The sequence below is a fragment of the Tarenaya hassleriana genome, unplaced genomic scaffold (genome assembly GCF_000463585.1).
Source record: "Tarenaya hassleriana unplaced genomic scaffold, ASM46358v1 Cleome4, whole genome shotgun sequence".
In the NCBI taxonomy this organism is placed as follows: domain Eukaryota; kingdom Viridiplantae; phylum Streptophyta; class Magnoliopsida; order Brassicales; family Cleomaceae; genus Tarenaya; species Tarenaya hassleriana.
Window position 1 is genome coordinate 1,851,095 of NW_010966881.1, and position 19,421 is coordinate 1,870,515.

The window sequence follows — 19,421 nt, forward strand, 5'->3', positions numbered from 1 at the left end:
TTATTTACAATAAATTTTACGTTTACTCATTCAAATTAAAAATAACACATTTTCCAAGGAGAAAAAAATATTGTTGGGTATTTTAAGAGTTTTCCTTGTTTTTGAAAAAAATTTCAAAATGACAAATATTTAAACATAAAAAGGGAGTAATTACGTGAATTATGTTGATTTTTTTAAAATAACCTCGGTAATTGGTATAGTAAAATTATTGACGAGTATGAGGGGCCAATTGTAAATACGCTAGTATAGGGGCTATTGTAATATTATCGAAAAATATTGGGACGAGTTGTTATTTTTCCCTCTCTTTTTTTTTTTGGGTTTTCCCCCTCTCTCTGCATTTAATATTAACAATAGACAGTTCACTGGAAAAAGAAAAACTCGGGAAGCGAGCGGAGCAAGTGAGAGAACAGAAGACAGAAACAAAGAGAGACGAAGAAGAAGAAGATGATGTCCAAAGATCGATTTGCTTGATCAAATGCCTTATTTGTCTCCGCAGTCTTCCCTTTTGCTCTCCTAATTGTTTCTCCTTTCGATCTCCCTGTTCACTCACTGAAGGAAATCTGTAGAACAGTTTTTTTTCCCCTTTTCTGGGCAGAGGAGGAACTTTTTATGTTCAGGTGAAGAACCAAAAACATGTCGACGACGTTGTCGGCTCTTGCTCGTGTCTTCTCCCTGGTTTCCTTTTACTGGATGTTGTGTTTTTCATGGGTTCTTTTTCTTTTTGTGACAAGAACAGTGAAGATCAATCATGGGTTTGTTATATTCGACAACAAAATGCAAAAACTCCCTTAAGTTTCTGGGTTTTGCCAGTTTTTTTCTATTTCCTTTTTTTTTCCTGCAGAAGATGTAAATCTTTAATGGGTGTGGGTAATTTTCGTTTATTTATTCTAAAAAATGCCATCTTTTTTTTGTTGGTAGCTTGAAGATTCAGCCAAAGTTCTAACCTTTATTTCTGTGAAAAGTAAGCGTTTTTTGTTGTTTTCAAGGGAAGGGTTTCAGAATAATGTCATGAGATTATAGCTTTTATGCATTTCTTGGTTTCTTTTTGTTTGGTGATTTTTGTTTTGGATCTGTGTTTCCTTTTCCGGGAAAATCCACCTAATGAATCGAAACCCACGTTAGCAAAATGGCAAGAATGGCTCCATCTTCAATTTCAGAAGGGGAAAAAAAGAAAATTTTGTGAATTTTAAAAAAGAAACAAAAGATTCCATGGAATATATGGTGCTCTCCTTGCTTGTAATGGGGATTATCTTTGCGATTTGATCATATTGATGGCAACTCCTTCTTCTTTTTCCAAATAAAATCAATATCTTTTCTTTGTCTTTGTGCTCTCGTTTGGTGGTAGTGGCAGTAGTTTATGTTGGAGTCTCTTTGAAGCTACTGTATTCTGCAGTTTTTGTTTGTTAGGGATTCTTGATCTCTTGTTTAAGCTTTCCATCTTCCTGAGTTTGTTGTCTATGCAGAATGATTTGTCTTATAATTACCCTTTTTCCTGTCAGGTGTTTCTTCATAACATTGTTTGCTTCAGCACTCTAAAGACAATGCAGACAACCCCAAAAGCCAGGTGATGATCTTGAACTCATGTTTCAGTACCTTCTTCTTCTGCCGCTTTAGTTAGAGAATCCATGGATGTGTTCTGTAAGGAACTCGACCTTCCAGTGTCTGTGTTCTGAAGAGTTCTGTCCTGCTTCAGGGGTACTCTGTTTCTTGAATGTTTTTAAAGGATGAACCTTTTTTCTTTTTCCGATGTCATATGTTCTGTAATGATAATGATTCGGTTCTGAGTGTGTGATAATGTCAGGCCGGGCTCGTTGGAGGTACCTCAGAAGAAGAGCCCTGCGACGGCTCGGAGACTCAAGACCGAGTCTGACTCGGTTTCTTCCCCGAACCCGAAAAGCAGAACACCTAAAAGCCAGAGCCCGAAAGTTCTGTCTGATCGACGTTCTCCCCGAACTCCTGTCAGCGAGGTACTTTCCTATATATACACATTTTGTTCGTAGATTAGAGCCAGTTACATCGGGTGACTTGTCTCGGAAGTTCAATATTTGTCTTTGTAATTTCGTTATACCGATACATACCTCGAAAAATTTGGTGGATTTTGGACCCGCCCTTTTCGTTTATATCGATAGCTTTCTTGTATTAACGTAGAGTTTGGCTCTCGTATTTTCTGAAACATCAGATTCTTTTGGAGTTACTATGTGATTGTTTTTTTTGCTGCAAGATTCCGAAGAAGCGGATAGGAAAGATACCGGAAATGGAATCTCGGATTGCTCAGCTTCAAGAGGAGCTTAAGAAGGCGAAGGAACAGCTAAACATGGTGGAAGCCTCAAAGAGGAAAGCAGAGGAAGAAGCCGAGGAGAGGAAGCGGCAGTTGATGGAGATAACTGCCTCGGAAGATTCAAGAATCGACGAGCTTCGTAAGCTCTCGCAAGAACGAGACAAGGTCTGGCAGTCGGAACTCGAAGCCATGCAGAGACAGCATTCGATGGATACCGCTGCTCTGTCTTCCGCCATGAACGAGATCCAGAAACTGAAAGCTCAACAGCTGTCTGAACCCGAGGTTGCTCCTCAAACCCTCGTCGAGGATCTGAGGATAGAGCTCGGGGAGACTCTTCCCCTTGTCGAGACACTCAGGGGCGAGCTGTTCGACGCGAAAGAGGCGGAAGCTCGGGCCCAAGAATTCGTGTCGGGGACTGAGAAACAGCTGGAGATAGCGAATTTGACACTCGAGATGTTGCGTTCGGATGCGATGAAGATGTCCGAGGTTTGTAACTCCATGGAAACTGAGTTAGAGCTGTCTAAATCTGAGATCAGGTCACTGGAAGAACTCGTGAAAAAGCTCGAGTCTGGGGAAACAGGTAAAGATTCCTCGGAAGAGATTCCAGGGAGGAACGAGGAAGTTGAACAAGAGCTGAATCTTGCTAGGAATGAGATTAACCAGTTGAAATCTGCACTGGAAGTAGCCGAGACACGGTACCATGAAGAGTATATACAGAGCACGTTGCAGATACGGAGTGCTTACGAGCAAGTCGAGGTGGTGAAGTTGGAATATTTGCAGAGAGAGGCGAAACTGGAAGAAGAAATGAAGATCGCGAAAGCCGAGATCGAAGCCTTGAGAGGGAGATTGATGGATAAAGAAGCGAAGCTGAGGATCGTTGCTGATGAAAACGAGGCATTGAACGCAAGAATGAAGGAAAACGAGGAGAAACCAGAGTTTGTGAACGAGATCAAGACGCTAGAGAGCGAAATCTCGGATCTGAAAGCGAACTTAATGGACAAGGAGATGGAACTGCAGAGCGTAACGTCGCAGAACGAAGCTCTTAGGGCAGAACTGGAAGAGATTGAGTGTGAGAAAGACAAGATCATCGAGGAGGCATTAACGAAGCTCGGGAATGTGACAGATGAAGCCGGCAAGAGCAGGAAGAAGGCTGAAAACGCGACAGAACAGCTCGGAGCAGCGCAAGCAACGAACGCCGAACTGGAAACAGAGTTGAGGAGACTGAAGGTACAGTGTGATCAATGGAGGAAAGCAGCCGAGGCAGCGGCTTCTATGATCACGGGAGGGAACGAGAACGGGAAATTCGTGGAGAGAACGGGTTCTATGGAGAGCCCATTGGCTCGGAACTTGAACGTATCGCCATTTTTGGACGATACGGATGATGAACTGTCGCCGAAGAAGAAGAACGGGAATATGCTGAAGAAGATAGGTGTGTTACTGAAGAAAAGCCAGAAGTAGTGAGATGATGAAACAAGAACAAACGCCATTGATGTCTGTCTGTAATTCTTTTTATTTTCTCAGCTCTTTGTCGATTTCAGTCTCGTGTCCAGACATGTCGGAACTACTTTGTGAAGTGATTCTGCTTTTGGTTTAAGAAAATGAAAATCTAAATTCATGTAGATATTCATGATTTCAATGCCTTTTATTTCGTAGATTCATATAAGGGTGGCCATTACATGTCCTTAGTTATCTCGGTTTTAAAAAAAAAAAACTGTTACTCATTCATTTGCTTCTACCATTTTGACCATCACAAGAATAATGGGAATATGCCAAAAAAAACATGAATTTTCTAAATTTAGTAAATCTATATATATTAATAAAAGAGTTTAAAGGATTGTGGTGAAGCGCATCTATGTGTCATTTTGTTTAATTTTGATTGGATATTGATTATCAATATAATTTTGGTATTATAATAGACTATTATTAATTGTTACACATCAATAATTTTAAAATATTAATAAATTATTATAATTATAAAAAACTATATTTAAAACTATATTTATTATATAAAATACCTATCACTTTTTAAATTTTTATATTTATTTTTTATATTGATTCTTTTATGTTAATAAAAATAATAAATAAAACATTACATGAAAATTTTGAGATGAATCATATAAAAAAATGTCAATAATTATTATTATAATTAAAAAAATACAAAAATACCAACTTCATTAGATATAAAAAACTGTCATTTTAACATGATCATGATCATGGAGTAGACCACAATAAATTCAATTAGTGTTTAAAACTTCATTATGTAAAAAATTAAAACAAAAACAAAAAACGGTGGACGTTACACTTTCTAATTGATTCCATATTGATTAACCCACTAATCATCTTTTTAACGCTCCCATTACACTTTCTTATTGATTCAAATATCCCACTAATTATTTTTATTACATCACATTTAATATTTATTTTTTTATATACACTTAAACGTCTGTATTCCTATATAACACCACCCAATCAAAAACGATTCACAGTCACACCACCGCGTATCCACGCTTTCGCACCCGCTACGTCGCCCAACAACCACGACTTCATCGCGGTTGCCACTCGGTGACTCGGCTCGGATATCCGCCACGTGGAACTGTTCGACCTGAAAAGGAACGATTTCATCGAGTTGACTCGTCTGGTGTCGCCAAAGAGTCACCATTTCAACCCGTTTCTCTCCCCTAATTCGACACGGGTCGGATACCACAGTTGCAGAGGGCATGCCAACGGACAGACAAGGTCTTTGCTTCTCCTCGAGAACATCAAATCATCATCGCTCGACCTTTCTCTCTTCAGAATCGAAGGTGGGTTCCCGTCGTTTTCGTCGGCCGGTGACCGTATCGCATTCTTCACATACACTGGTGTCTACGTCGTGAACGCTAGGTAAACTAATTTTACCAACATTGCCTTCGTTAAATTTTTCTAATGTAAATGACATTGAAAAAACAAAACAGACAGCTGAAGTTGCCAAAAGACAAGCACGTGTGCGAGAAGCACCATTCCCAGAAAATGCCGCAAATATCCAATTAGCAGAAGCAAGGATGCACGAGTTGAAAGCGAATATGTCAGTTTTTGGTAAAGAAGAGTGCTGTTGTTGAAGCTAATCAACACAAATTGTCTTTCCAAAAGGTGATAATTGTTTTCATTATTAACCGCTAACTAAAATTCAATGAATGTGAATTTTTTGCAAGGATCGGAATGAGAAGTATCACTCAATAAAGTAAAGAGAGAAATTGGTAAGGAGGTGAGATTTCTTCAAGATTACATAACTCATTCCAATCAATAGGATAGATCGTATTATTCACATAGAGATATGGTTTAATCGATCTAGGGTTGATGATAGCGTTCTTTATGCGCCTAGGGTTTACTTGAATAGATCGAGAGATTGACGAGTTACTCTGTAGGTAGGGAGTTAGTAGACCGAGAGGTGAATTCTCTATCTTTGAGATTTCTTCAAGATTACATAACTCATTCCAAATTCAATGGGTAAATTCATGTTTTTCTCTTCAATTACAAGTGGATGTGAGTTACATATTACAACTGTATCTCTGTTTCTGACTTCGATTTTGAAAAAAAAAATGTCTGATCTTTGTATTTGTATGCGGTTGTGATGGATAATTTCAAGATTCAAATACGAACAAAGGAGATAATGCATTTGCAAGTGGAATTCAAGTTTGAAGTTCATTGACAATATAAGAAAAGTGACTATATACATACACACGCATACACCCACACTTATATCTATATACATTAGAAAGTTCATGTATTTTTTTAATAAAATTCAAAATTCATTTATTTATATAGAAGTTTTTGGAAAGTTGGTGAATTTTTATGTAGATATAATTATTATGAATTTTTAATAAATTTAAAATATATGATTTTAAATATAAATATAGTAATACAGATTTTGTGATAAAATATGCTTTAAATGTAATTTATTTCTTTTAAAAATTACATTGTGATATAATATCATTATCTATGTGTCACTTTTTTAATTCTCATTTATATATTAAAATGCTCATTAAAAAATATTCATTAACTATTTCTTTTATATATAAAAAAGGATATTTAATATATCAAAGATGTGATTTAATAAAATTAATAAAATATTTAAATATTTCTAAAATATATATATATATATATATAATGTAAATGAATATATGATTTACGAATATTTATATATTCCTAAATTACATTTAAATGAAAAAATATAATTTATAATAAACTAAAATACTAATTATATAACTAAAATAATTGATTATAGTTTATAATGTTTGAAGGATTATTGTGATTTTCTTAATTCTCATCTAATTATAAAAAATAAACGGTTGTGTATGAGTAAATGGAAAAATTCAATTATATTTTTCATACATTCATTATTTTAATTTCGAATCATATTACCGGAGTAAAAAATTAAAACATTTCAAGATAATTTATTATCCCACTAATCATTATATTTATTATGTAGATGTTGATTAGCAGTTGCTAGATTAAGGGAAACTCATCTGGTTTTAGTGGGTGGTGCCATTACGAAGGCATTATCAACGCGGTGGAAACGAATCCGTGAACCATATCGACGACAGCGGGAGCACGGTGTCGGTGGAGCAGAGTCGTCGTGTTTCAAGGTTTTTTTGTTAAAGTGTTTCAAGGTTGTATATATCGTTTGATTTCTTTTCTATTTAGAGTTACTCATGTTTCAAGGTTTGATTCTATTTTTTTAGTGGTTGATTCAACTTTGATGATTCATCATAGAATATTTTTTTTAAATAAGGAGAAGTTTCAGAAGAAGAGGAAAAACGATGAAGACGAAGATTCACAAGGGTACATTTACACTTTCGGTAACCCGCCACAGCGATAGATCCCGGATGAAAGAAGGGGAACAGAGACAGAAACATTGGAGGGAGGTTATTTTTATTTTAGTTTTTTTTTCGGCAATTTTATTTTATGATTGCTTCTTTGTCAATTAATATATTAAGGCAACAGTAAGTTCTCCATTACTAATTTTTTAAATATCAATTTAATTTTGATTATATTTATGCTTTCTAATAGTAGCAAATATATATTGATTAATTGATTCATCCGTAATCAATCATATGAGTTCATAAGTCATTATATATATATATATATTAAGAAGAATCCACACTAAATAAATTTTAATAATATATAAATTTCTAATACAATATAAAGATTTCATATTTTCAAATTTTATTATTGTAATTCCTACAATATTAAATTTATATAAGTGACCACATTTTATGAATAAAATAGTTGGATATTTTATTTTATTCCAACGTATATATGTATGTATATAACGAATCTTTTTATATAGTATGAAAAAAGAAAGAAAAATTATTTTGTTCTATTTTCAAGTAAATTGGTTGTTTCATTTATTAAAGCAATGTTATAAAAATGATATCAATTTTTTGTTTAATAGAGAAAAATATTTTAATAAAATTAAATTATAAAATTATAATGACTCATTATGTTATTGTCTAATATTTTTTTTAATCAAATATTAAGAAATGTGGCAATGCGTGGAAAAAAATGTGGCAATGATATTAAAATACATTTTAAAATATAATATAATCAAATAAAAATCAATAATACATAATTAAGATAACAATAGTTTTTTATATAATATAGATGCGTTTTTTCGTTTTTTGGTTATAATAATTTATTGATATTTTTATGCATAAAAATTAATAATAATCTAATAAAATTATATATAGCTAACGTGATTTTAAATGATAAATGATAATTAAAAAATATTGCTCGACCAATTCGCAAAGAAGGTTATTGTCGTCATCACGACCATTGGAGTTCGCGGATTCTAGCTCAAAATTCTTAGGTTTAGATTTCAAATAGTGAAATTGGAAGCCACAGATCAAGATATCTGAAAAAAAAAAGAATTTATACTCAATAAACAATTCCTTTGAAAATCTGTTAATTTTTTTAGAAATTTAACTATTTTATAGAAAATTCGACTTTGTTTTCCTCTTTTTCCTCATAAAACCAACAGATTGATCAAAACCCAAGAGCCCTTATACAAATCCTCTCGGTTTTGAAAAACCCAATCAAAATCTAATGATAAAACTAAAATAAAAAACTAAATTTTCGTGAATTTGTAAACAGAGGAACAAATCAAGTTAAGATATGTGCAATTTATACCAATTCAAATATGGATTCAAATATGAAAGAGACATACAAAAATAGCTCCGAAATAGAATAAGAATCGAATAATTTATTCCTAAGGAAACGAAATTTTTTTCCTGTTTAAGAAATATAGTTATTAAAAATGTCGAATTTGCTACTTAGATAATTTATCGTCATCCAATTTCCTACCTCTCAAGGACAAGACTATGTGAAGACTCAGTGGAGACAATCATCTTTTTTCTTAAAACTTCGTATCAGAAAACTCTTCATCATCAGTCTTTATTTCCTAAACTATTGAAGTCGTACATCTCATATTACAACATTTTTCAGTGAAAAAGTCACTAGGGAATGACGTGTTCATATAGAGATGTAAAAAAAACCCGAGATCCGTTGTCCGGTCCGAATCCGGCCCGAAAATCAATGGGTTTGGGCCTGAATTGGAGTCTAATAAATAACATAATGTATATAAAATTATAATATCATTAGTATGGCATATTTATTAGGATTAAAAATATAACAATTTAATATTTAAATAAAATTTTTTATTATATAAAATTTTAAAATTTAGCGTTTAAATTTTCTGAAATCAAAATATATATATTAATAAATGTTTTTATCAATATATATATTAATTTTTTTTATTTATATGATTTTTTAATATATTTTTATTGTTTATTTTTTGTTTGTTAATTTTTTTTTTAAAGTTCAAGCCTGAAGCCCGGACCAAACCCGAAAAAAGTCCACAGGGCTGGATTTCGGGCCTATGATTTTAAGTCTACACATGTTTCGGGCCGACCCACAATTCTCCGGACTTGTGTCGGACTCGGGCTGGGCCGGTCCGACCCGACCATTTTGACACCCTATGTTCATATGTTACATTCCAAGATCTTGACAAACATTATTCATTCAATACAACATCTATCTTATCTAATAATAATGCCAATAATTTACTAAATATGGTGTTGGTAGTATCAATTAACAAATATAAATTTAAAAATAAAATGATAGCATTCGATAAATGTAAAAAAATATCCATTACATCTAAATTTATAAAATTTTATACTAAAAAATTCATAAATTATTATTTCTAAATGCATTAATGAAAAAGATGCAAAGAGATATATGGTCGAGTCGGGTATCCTAATTTCGGGTATCCGACTAATGTATAAGATGAAATCGGGTTTAAGTCTTAAAAAAGTCTGAGATTAGGGTAGTTAGATTCGGATTCGGGTATTACCTGCGGGTACCCAAAAATCATAGATTTACAATTTCATCCTTATATTTTGAAAGAATAACACTAAAACCTAAGATTAATTTTACATTGCTCTCTCCTACTTTTTTTCCAGAAGCCGTCTCCCACTTCTCCATTCCATCTCGCTCCATTTCTCTCCTCTCTCTCTCTCTCTCTCCACTTCTTTATCTCTCCTTCCTTCTGATCGTTTTCATGTGCACGTACTTCTCATTTCTCCTTCATCTCTAATCTACTTTACTTTCATATGGTTTTCGAGTCAGTGTGAGTTTGTGAAAGAATTACTTTTAGATATTTTTTGGCTAATAACTTTCTTTGTTTTTTGATTATCTATGACATCTTTCATAAATAATTAAAATATGATGATTTTGTAATGTTTTTTTATGAATATCATTTATATTTTTTATAACTTGGTTAAAATTGAAAATTTTATGATATTTTCCTTAATATTATATCTGATAAATATTTTTTGGGTTAAAATTTTATATTTAAATTCCGTGTTGGGGTATCCACGGATACTTAAACATTATTTTGAGTACCCGATTTTTGGATACCCGATCAAAACGGGTGCGAGTTTGGGTTTTTAATTTATATGATTTTTGGGTTCGGATTCAGGTTCTGGTAACCATAAAATCGCGGATACCCGACTCGTTCCCACACCTAGCGTAAAACGTACAATTATATTGATTAAACATGCGCTTCATCATAAAAAATATATAAATTTACATTGGCAAATTTATTTAATATAAAAATGATTTTATAATATAATAATTTATTGATATTTAAATTCTTTCATTTCTTCGTTCCTTCATATATATATATATATAATGATTTCATAATATAATTTTTGCTATATTCATATCAATAAGTTTCATAACAAAAAGATAAATATTTTATATTACTAATAACAAAAATACCCCGCGCATCGCGCGGGTCTCTCCTAGTAAATATATAAACTTTTAATTTTGTATAAAAATACACAAATTTTGAATTTTTTTGTGTAAACCCATTAAAACACTAAACTCAATTGGTTTTCTTGTGTGGTTGTATGTTAAAAATTTTAAAGTTTGTGTAACTTTATTCAAATTTATGTGGATTTATATTTTAATTTTCAAAATTTGTGTTTTTATACGATATTAGAAGTTAATGTATTTATTTACCAAATTTAAAATGTTCATGTTATTTAATTTTTATATGTTTAGATATTAACCAAATTGGTCAAACCCTATGATAATGTCCGTCTAAGTAACTGATGACGAAGACGAGGCCAACACGGAAAAGATAAAACACTGAGATACGCAGAGGCTGAACTACACAAATGCAAAGGAGAGATTACGTTTCCAGACAGAGACATGAACTCAAATGGCAAATCACAAAAACCTGGACAAGTTGTTGGCCTGTGATCTTCTAGTCCCTGCCCTATACATACATACATACATATATACATACATATATGTATATAGCACAGTTATATTCCAATGTACGGAAGTTATGAACTATTACCCTACAGCAAGATTCATACCAGAGAACGAAACTCTACACACAAGGATCTAACTCTCCATGAGATCCATAGTTGTCCCTTGTCCGGTCAAGTTCCATAGAGCTTTGACATTTTTTCATTTTTTGGTTTTCGGATATATATATATATATATATAGAACAAAGATTGTTTTTCTTCTTCCTGCACGAAAGGAAAACGAAACGAGTTGTTAACTTGAACAGAAGAAGCTTTCCCCTCGAGGGGGAGAAGGTAGCTTTGGCAGATATTTCTGCTTTTTTCAGACCTTTAAGAGATGCTGTTATATCATCTGACCCATCTTCTCCGGTTGCTGCTTTCAGTTCAGAAGCGTTCCAGTAAACTCATTTTCCATCTCTAATGTCCAGACCGACCCCATGTCTCTGGCCGGTTTTGCTGATTTGTCACTCTGCTTGTCTGAAATTTCTCCCTCTTCAGGTAACTCAATACATGATGAGATTGTGTTCTCATCGCCGGAAGCAGAATTCTGATCAAAAGAGGAATTGGGTTTTCCATTAACAGGACTTGCTTTCACTGTTTCTTCCGCAAGACCAGTGCTGCTCTGCTTTCTGCGGCCTTCTTTATGCATTACCCATGATGAACTATTCTCTCCTGCACTTTTTTCTTCATTATCGGCCTCACCTTTCAATTGCTCTTCTGCACTAATTTTCGAATACATTTTCTTCTGTGCCTTTGGTGATGAGACAGACACGACCCTGAGACTCCTGGAAACGCCACTGGTCTTTGTTTTAGGGTTTGAAGATTCTTGTAAAGGAGACCTTGCACTTGCAGGCTGAAGCTTTTCATACTTTGTTTTGGCCTCTGATCCATTCGGAGTATTAACTCCATGCTTGGACAATCTGCTTAACACACTTGAACGGGGTTGAATGTTTCCCGTGTGAGTCCTTGCAACACTTCTCACCTGTTTAACAGAAACATATCCAAATGTATATTAACACTATAGCAAGAAATGAACTCGACACTTTCCCAAGGGAAAGCTTCAAGAAGGACTAGTATCCATCCTTTCTCAACGAATTTTTCATGAATTTTGGGTACTTACTCCATCAAAGAAGCCGATTTTTGGTGATGGCACACGGAGGCCCGACGGCTTCATTGAAGCTGGATGAAGCAAACCACCATTACCTTCTGAAACTCGTTCTGTACCTTCATGGATGATTTCATCCACCTTACAGTCACATCGGGCAAAAGATTCATCCTTAGAATTGTCATGACGCTTCAAACTTTGCGGTCTATCGCTGCTTGCAGAGCCCTTTGCACCAGAGACGGTTCTCTGGATGCCTTTAGGCATTTTATTTGGTGTAGAAGCTCGTGATGATTCCGATGACCGGTCACTAAAAGAGCTAGCAGGTGATACATTAGGCGAAAGCTTGGACTTGGACGTTCCCTTAGTTGAGAGGGGTGGAACTCTAGGCTGCGTCACATTTCTAGGTGCAGCTTTAGGTCTGGTTCTATTTGCTAAAGAACTCAAATCATTCTTCTTCCGTACCAAATTTATGGAAGATTTTTGAGAAAAGCTAGATGAAGCACTAGCACCAGCACAGCTCTCTAATGAAGAGCAAGAAGATGCCAATTCATTTGTAGAGGCAACCGAAGAACGTAAAGAAGATTTAGAAGACACTACTACGGGTCTAGCACTTGCAGAAATGGATATTCTGGAACCTAGGTGATGTTTACCTGTAAAATTGAAGTTCTTAGTAACATGTGAAGCTAAAGAATCAGAAAATTACAAAGACCACATACAAAAATAGAGGATAAAAAGGTTATTACTAACCCCCAGCTAACTTTGAATCCTTTTCGTGTTTGGTTTTGTTAACATCTAAGGAGGCTCTCTTCATTGATGTTGTTGGCATGGGCCTGACTTTATCGAATACCTTGGGGACCGATGTATTCAATCCTCTCGCGGCAACAACAGGCTGTAGAAAGCGTAACACTAATAAGATAAGATCCCGTTCTTGATTTGCATTAATCATGTGGTTCATTATGGAATGAGATGTAATGAATTATATAATGCCTCTCAAACTTTTCCACTATTGGGAAAACCAAGAGAAACCCATCACTTACCTGCTGTTGGATGGTATAGTAAGACATAAAAAAATAGAAGGTTGTAGTCTTTTTTCTTTTTTCTTTTTTTTGTGCCTGAGAAACTGGCAGAAGAAGATATACCTGCTTTGTTGTTGTCTTCGCCAAACCTTGTGCCCGAACACTTTGCTTCTTATGACTTCCTTTGGGTTTCATCTAAGAAAAGAAAAAGGAACTAATCAAGATAGGCTTAGCAAGGAAGCAATCTAAAGCAATCCACAGCCTGGAGTGATTAGGGGACTCACCTTTTCCTGAGAGAGAGGGCCCTTCGCCATACATGAAGCTGGAGATTTAAGATGACAAAAGCAAAATATGGTCAAATGAGGAACAATATTAACTAAATATGTTTCACGCAACTGCATACTTGCAAATATACACAATTACACAGCAACAGTAACAAACTAAAACACAGCAGTCATTACAAAATATGATGGAATATTTGACATAAGGCTCGATTACAATGAAGAAAAGCTTTAGTATTGCAAAGGTCATACCAATGAAGAAAAAACACAACAAAACACTGAAGATAAATCCTTTTGTTCAGTAAGGCACCATTCTATAAGATTTGAGATCTTATAAGCTCACAGAAAATAATACATAGACAGACCCAACCCAGAAAACTTGTCCATCCAGTAAACGAGCAAAGCAAGTTCTTTTTCTCCGTGCACAATGTAAAGTACACTTACTTCGGCCAGTTGCTGCTTCAATTGCCACTAGTTCTTTGCTTTTGTCTGGTGTGGAAGCACCAGATGCTTTAGCCGAACGTTGGATCGATTCTCTTAAATCTTCAAAGAAAACAAACTCCTGACTGTTCTCCACAGTGCAATCACTTTGAAATGTAGATATGGATTCTGTTGACCTTTGCAGATCCTCTTGGATGGTTGACAAATTTTGCCTTTCACCCTTGTGATTGCTTTCTATCATGCTGGACAGTTCCTCAGGCTCAAGGACACCTGATTTGACAAACAACTAAAAATATGAATCTGCCGGCTACCTAGTTGAGCTCCAAAGAGAATAGTAACAAAAAAACTTACCTGCACTCGTGAAGAAGGCATTGTCCCAGGCAAGACTTTTGCGCAAGTTACATTTTCCACTTTTCAACAACTTCTCAGGTTCGGGTGATTCATGAGGTTGAAGCACCTGTTCTTTCTCTTCTAAGGTAGAGACTGGAATCTCTTCATCATAATCAGGTTCATCTCTCAGGAAACCAAGAACTTTGTCATCCTTATCAGTCTCTGAACAATGACATTTCATCAGACAGGATACCAATTATGAGCTAAAAGCAGAAATTTACGACAATTTCCAGTTCAAATGCTGTCAGCTCTTGATAACAGTGGCTTTCTGAACTTGTCTCAAAAGTTCATCAAAGTTCTTGAAGAGTAATGGGTTCTAGTTCTACGGTCTAAGTCATATCCTCATATCCCACACCAAATCGAAATCCAAAAGCTTATCGCAAGGTTAACATAACCATAGACTATCACCTCCATTAACAATCACTACAACCACAAGAAATCTGCAATCCCCAAACTGAACATGAAGCAATCTCCGAGTATGAAGAAAGAAACAATCCAGTTCCCAAGAAAGATTTCCACTTTCCAGATAATCAATTATATCAACTAACAATAAAATCCCTAGCCCTGAAATTCTACATTCCCATCAGCTTCTGCGATCCAGCAGTTGGATTCAAGGCGAATCAACAGAACCCTGAACCCATCTAAGCGAAAATCAAATCCAAATACAACATATAATTTAAGGAATCGGAGAGAGAAAATAAAAAAATACCCAAAAATTCGTTGCTGCCGGGATCGAGGATCGACGAAAAGAGGAGGCTATCGTCTTCGGAGGAGACGTCGATAAGACTGAGCCCAAGGATCTCGATCTCAGTTCTCCTGACACCGTTATCTTCCATGAACAGAGATCGAACGAAGAAGATCGAATGCGAAATCGCAGTGCCCAAAATGCAAAGGCTGGAGATCTCCACGGTTTTGGCGAAGAAGGAAAGACGAAGAAGACGAAAGGGCTAAAAGCTCCTGTTTGAATTGAAGAGAACCGGCGGTTTCTTATTTAATTTTATTTTTATTTATAAAAAAAATATTGCAGCGCGATAAGTGGGTCCCGCGTGTTTGAGTTAGGGAACGAATCCTGACCGTTAGATCTTACGCGGCCCTTATGTTTTTTGGAAGAACATATAAAGAAACTCTATATCTGTTACTTAGCTAATGAAAAAAAAAATATCTAAATTAAAAGATTACCAAATAAAAAAAATCACACATTCATAACAGGATATGCTTGATCACAAACTGTATAACCCATTTGTGCCCTTATGTAAAAGGTTTTTTGTTCGATACAGGTGGTGTTATTATCTATATAAGTTTAGGGTCAGTAATTATCACTTTTGTTAATTCCAAGATTAGGGTTTCTCTTTTATTTGTGCTGTCCTTTTTTGCTGTTTTCTTGTGCAAGAATATGCCCTAATTCGAGGGGGGGAACAAGCAAACAGAACCTAAATTTGTTATTATTGAACCGGTTTTTCACACGTGAAGATATGAAGATATATGAGAAGATGGTATATTTACTAACGAAGCTTTTTATAGTGAAAAAAAAAAGGGCTACCTTTGGATCTGCAAAATGTGAATTTGTTAACCAATATGACCTACTCTGAGTCCGACCCTGCAAATGCCATATAAAGTCGCATTAGCTCAGAACTGTAAGCCTAAAAATTTTACAAAAAAAAAAAAACTGTAAACCCAAAAACAAAAGACGAACTGAAGACTTGTGTCTACAACCAATGTTACACGGACTTTTGAAACTGATATCTTGAGTTCGCGTTTAAGCCGAAAACACTGGAGGAAGAACAGAATGGACTTACAATGCCAGCATTTACTTACAATGCCGGTGGGTATTATTGTTAGTGAATCTGTCTAGGGTGATTCCCACAGATCTTCCAATTCTGGTATTGGTCCAAAATCATCTGACTGGAAAGATGTTGAGATAAATGAAAATTAGATATAATAGAAAATGAATGTGTCTAATAAGCTGTCGTATCCAATAATGCGTGACAAGGTGATTTCGAAGCTAAAGTCAAGTTAGGAATGAGAGTGCATTGCGGTAAGGATGAGAATCTATTTATATCCATTTCAGAAAGTGGATATGGAGGAAGAGTACATGTGTATGAATGCAATTGCGAAATACGGTGCAAGGGCAAAGTGGGTGCATTCAGTTGGGTATGTGGATGGATCATGGATGTGAGTACACGTGAGGGGAACGGATGTGTATGTAAAAGATCATTTGAAAGGAGAAAAGATGTGTGTTTGTGTGGTAGAGACGGAGAAGATAGGACATTACTAGAGAGTCTCCATAAGCAAGATCTTGTGAGGAGGAGGAGGCTTGGTGAGGAAGCTGGTAGGAGGTAGCAAAGGCACAGATGTCAGATTAACTCAGCATCTAGAGTAAAACAATGATGCATCTTTCTTTGCATTCACCTCAGTGCTTTGGATAGGTTGGGCTTCTTTCGTTGCATTCGGGTCCCCTCCCTTTGCTGGACCCTTAATGTCACCCAACCAAAGAAGAAAATGGATTACATCCAGTGTCCAGATGGTAGAGTATAGCACAATGGAAAGGAGAATCGCTTACTTCCATCTGCTTCAGTCCAAGCCATACGGTAGAAAAGAAAAGGAGAAGGAGAAGAAAAACAGAACGTCAGTGATTCAAAACGTCGAAATTCTCTTATTGTAATATGCAGGAAGCACACGAGCTGAAACCAAAAACTTACATCCCTATATCTCATCAGATAAATCCTCAAGGGTTCAATGTAAGCTTCAAACCCAAAAGTGGCCATAGCCCCAAGTACATCATCTCCATTAAGGGTCTTCCTTTTCTCTGCTAGGCACTTGTGACTGGCCCTGTTCACCAAAATGGGCACGCTTCATCTAACTTCATTGTCTCATAATACCGAACTTTCAACAGATTAGGTCATAAATAAGCAAGCAGATAACAAAAACGTCCCTGTTGAGCGGGGTATCGAAAAACAGAGGCAATAACCAGTGATTAAGAAAAAACTTTGAACCAGCGATAAAAATATCCTAACACTAACTGGGATGCAAATGAAGAGACTGAATCAGTCTCTGGTGATTAAGCTTAAGAAAAAACTTCTTGTCGATTCTCCGTTTGTTCATGCCCTGTGATTAAGCTGACGAACTCGGAGAAATGGATAAAAGGATCAAAGACATACTCACTGGTGATTAAGCTGACGAACTCGGAGACGCATTCCTGAACAATGTCCCTAACGTCCTTGGCAATCTTGGCATTGGGAGGAAGCGCTCTCTTCATGATACGGCTGACGTTAGCGACGGGTAGCAACCTGTCCTGACCGCGAACTTTGGCAAACCTTGGGCTCTGGTCTTCGCCGCTCTCATGGCCTCCGCCGTCCCCGGGACTCGCTCCCTCGCCCTGCATCTCCGCCATCGAAAAATCTAGTCCCCAAATCGAAACACAGAAACATCGCAACAAAAACAACGTTTAACTAGAGACATAACACACGCCATCTGGAATTGGGAATCATTGGATCAAACATCAATGGATCAAACATGAAACCGCGAGATGAAACATGAAATCAAGAGTCCGATCAAGAAGGAGAGAGGGTGTTTTACCTGATGAATTTGAAAAAGGGCGGGAGCTAGAGAGAGAAGTGGCTTGATTGGTGGAGAAGAGAAAGGGAGAGAGAGAGAGAGATCGGACGCTGGAGAAGAAAGGAGAGAGGAGAAAGGCTGCGATGAGAGCTTAGGTTTATCACCACCGTTGGTTTTTTCCCTCTCTCTTTCAAGTCGTTTCGTCTGGTTCTTACTATAAGACTAAATCATGTCATGACACGTGTCCATATTTTCATGAAACGTCGTCTTTTAAGCTTATGTGGAAATCTCTTTTTCTTTTTTTTTTCTTTTCTTTTTATTTATGATTGAAGTCTCATAGTGACAAGTGACAACCGCGCATATAAGTTTAATTTATTTTATTTATAATGTAAAAGTACAAAATAAACTCATAAATATAAATATTTATTAATATCCTAAATTTTAAGGGTGATTTTTTTTATTATATTTAAGATTATTTATTTTTTAGATTTTTTTGTAAAAAGTATAAGGTAGATCGAATTTGTTGGAATTCTATTTGGATTCAATTTAAATTTTTAGTTCATTAAAAAAATACAATTAAAAAATATCGAAAAAAGTTTATTATGTTTCTATCTTTTACTGTTTTTATATTCTATTTAGACTCCTTTTAAATAATAATATCTGGTTTGTGTTTATATAACACCAAATAAATAAATAAACTTAATAATATATGTAAATAGATTTGATTTTGGATATTATTTTCCTAAAATTAAATTAATATTGAATATAAAAATAATTGAACAATTAAATGAAAGAAAAATATTTTACTTGTTTTGAAGAAAACTTAAATTGAAATGGAACTCGACATATAGAATTTTCAATTTTCTATTAAATAAAAAATACTTAAATCTAAAACCAACCATAATCCGAGATATTCATTGAATATAAAGATAATCAATTTAAATTGTGATTAAATATATATATATATATATTGACAACACTAATTATTGATAGATTTGTGTCGAGAAAGTTTGGTAGAATCATTAATATTAAGATCTACGCTAAATCTATGTCTACGTGTCCATGAAAAATACAAATTATTTTCTGTGTATCCACAAGCAGAATAATGTTGATAGCACCATTTAAGTAACAATTTCATTAAAAAATTGTTAAAGAAAAATATTACCCTAACTTTATATTATAATTAATACATATAAGCTTTGATAATTATGATGTGGAACTGAAGATTTTATTTTATTTTTATAATCGGTTCCGACTACATTCATCCTATACTCGGGATCAATCTTTGTATATGAATCATTTTGGTTCAAAAAGCATATCTCTCCATCAGAATAATCAAATCCAGAATGTTGAGAATGATTTTATCATCTCTCATCCATCGAACCATCTGTAGAACTGAAGATGTTTGCTCTAATTAACCGAATGGAGAACTCAACCTATAGGAATCAATTTTGGTACAAGTTTGAAGTTACAAAACTAATTTCATTATTTGATAACTAATT

General features: G+C 34.9%; 3 protein-coding genes and 1 long non-coding RNA gene across 5 annotated transcripts; 2 read left to right on the top strand and 2 right to left on the bottom strand.

The window, feature by feature from the left end:
- The first annotated feature begins 369 nt into the window (after positions 1–369).
- LOC104823455 (interactor of constitutive active ROPs 2, chloroplastic) lies at positions 370–3,914 on the top strand. The gene is made up of 4 exons (XM_010555026.2): positions 370–617; positions 1,500–1,564; positions 1,802–1,967; positions 2,222–3,914. Exons 2-4 carry the CDS (start codon positions 1,542–1,544, stop codon positions 3,734–3,736), a joined length of 1,704 nt encoding a protein of 567 aa, XP_010553328.1. The 5' UTR covers positions 370–617; positions 1,500–1,541; the 3' UTR covers positions 3,737–3,914.
- A 1,158-nt stretch (positions 3,915–5,072) lies between these two features.
- On the top strand, positions 5,073–6,830 carry LOC104823456. Its single transcript, XR_773344.1, has 4 exons — positions 5,073–5,158; positions 5,230–5,350; positions 5,467–5,519; positions 6,744–6,830. It is a non-coding gene; the product is annotated as an uncharacterized LOC104823456 (long non-coding RNA).
- A 4,142-nt stretch (positions 6,831–10,972) lies between these two features.
- Positions 10,973–15,330, bottom strand: LOC104823457 (bromodomain testis-specific protein-like). 2 transcript variants are annotated; one of them, XR_773345.1, is made up of 9 exons: positions 15,074–15,330; positions 14,326–14,526; positions 13,978–14,244; positions 13,537–13,574; positions 13,376–13,447; positions 12,984–13,125; positions 12,252–12,886; positions 11,460–12,113; positions 10,973–11,356 (listed from the first exon to the last, which is right to left on the bottom strand). XR_773345.1 is itself a non-coding variant. In XM_010555028.1 (8 exons), the coding sequence occupies exons 1-8, from the start codon at positions 15,198–15,200 to the stop codon at positions 11,511–11,513; spliced, it is 2,085 nt and encodes a 694-aa protein (XP_010553330.1). In that variant the 5' UTR covers positions 15,201–15,330; the 3' UTR covers positions 11,459–11,510. The 2 variants fall into 2 exon arrangements, 1 of the variants encoding a protein (XP_010553330.1); XM_010555028.1 differs by lacking the exon at positions 10,973–11,356 and having other exon boundaries at positions 11,459–12,113.
- Positions 15,331–15,944: 614 nt separating this feature from the next.
- Positions 15,945–17,755, bottom strand: LOC104824532 (nuclear transcription factor Y subunit B-8-like). Its single transcript, XM_019203646.1, has 6 exons — positions 17,523–17,755; positions 17,064–17,193; positions 16,925–16,930; positions 16,774–16,836; positions 16,637–16,690; positions 15,945–16,004 (listed from the first exon to the last, which is right to left on the bottom strand). The coding sequence occupies exons 1-6, from the start codon at positions 17,753–17,755 to the stop codon at positions 15,945–15,947; spliced, it is 546 nt and encodes a 181-aa protein (XP_019059191.1).
- Between the last annotated feature and the right edge of the window lie 1,666 nt (positions 17,756–19,421).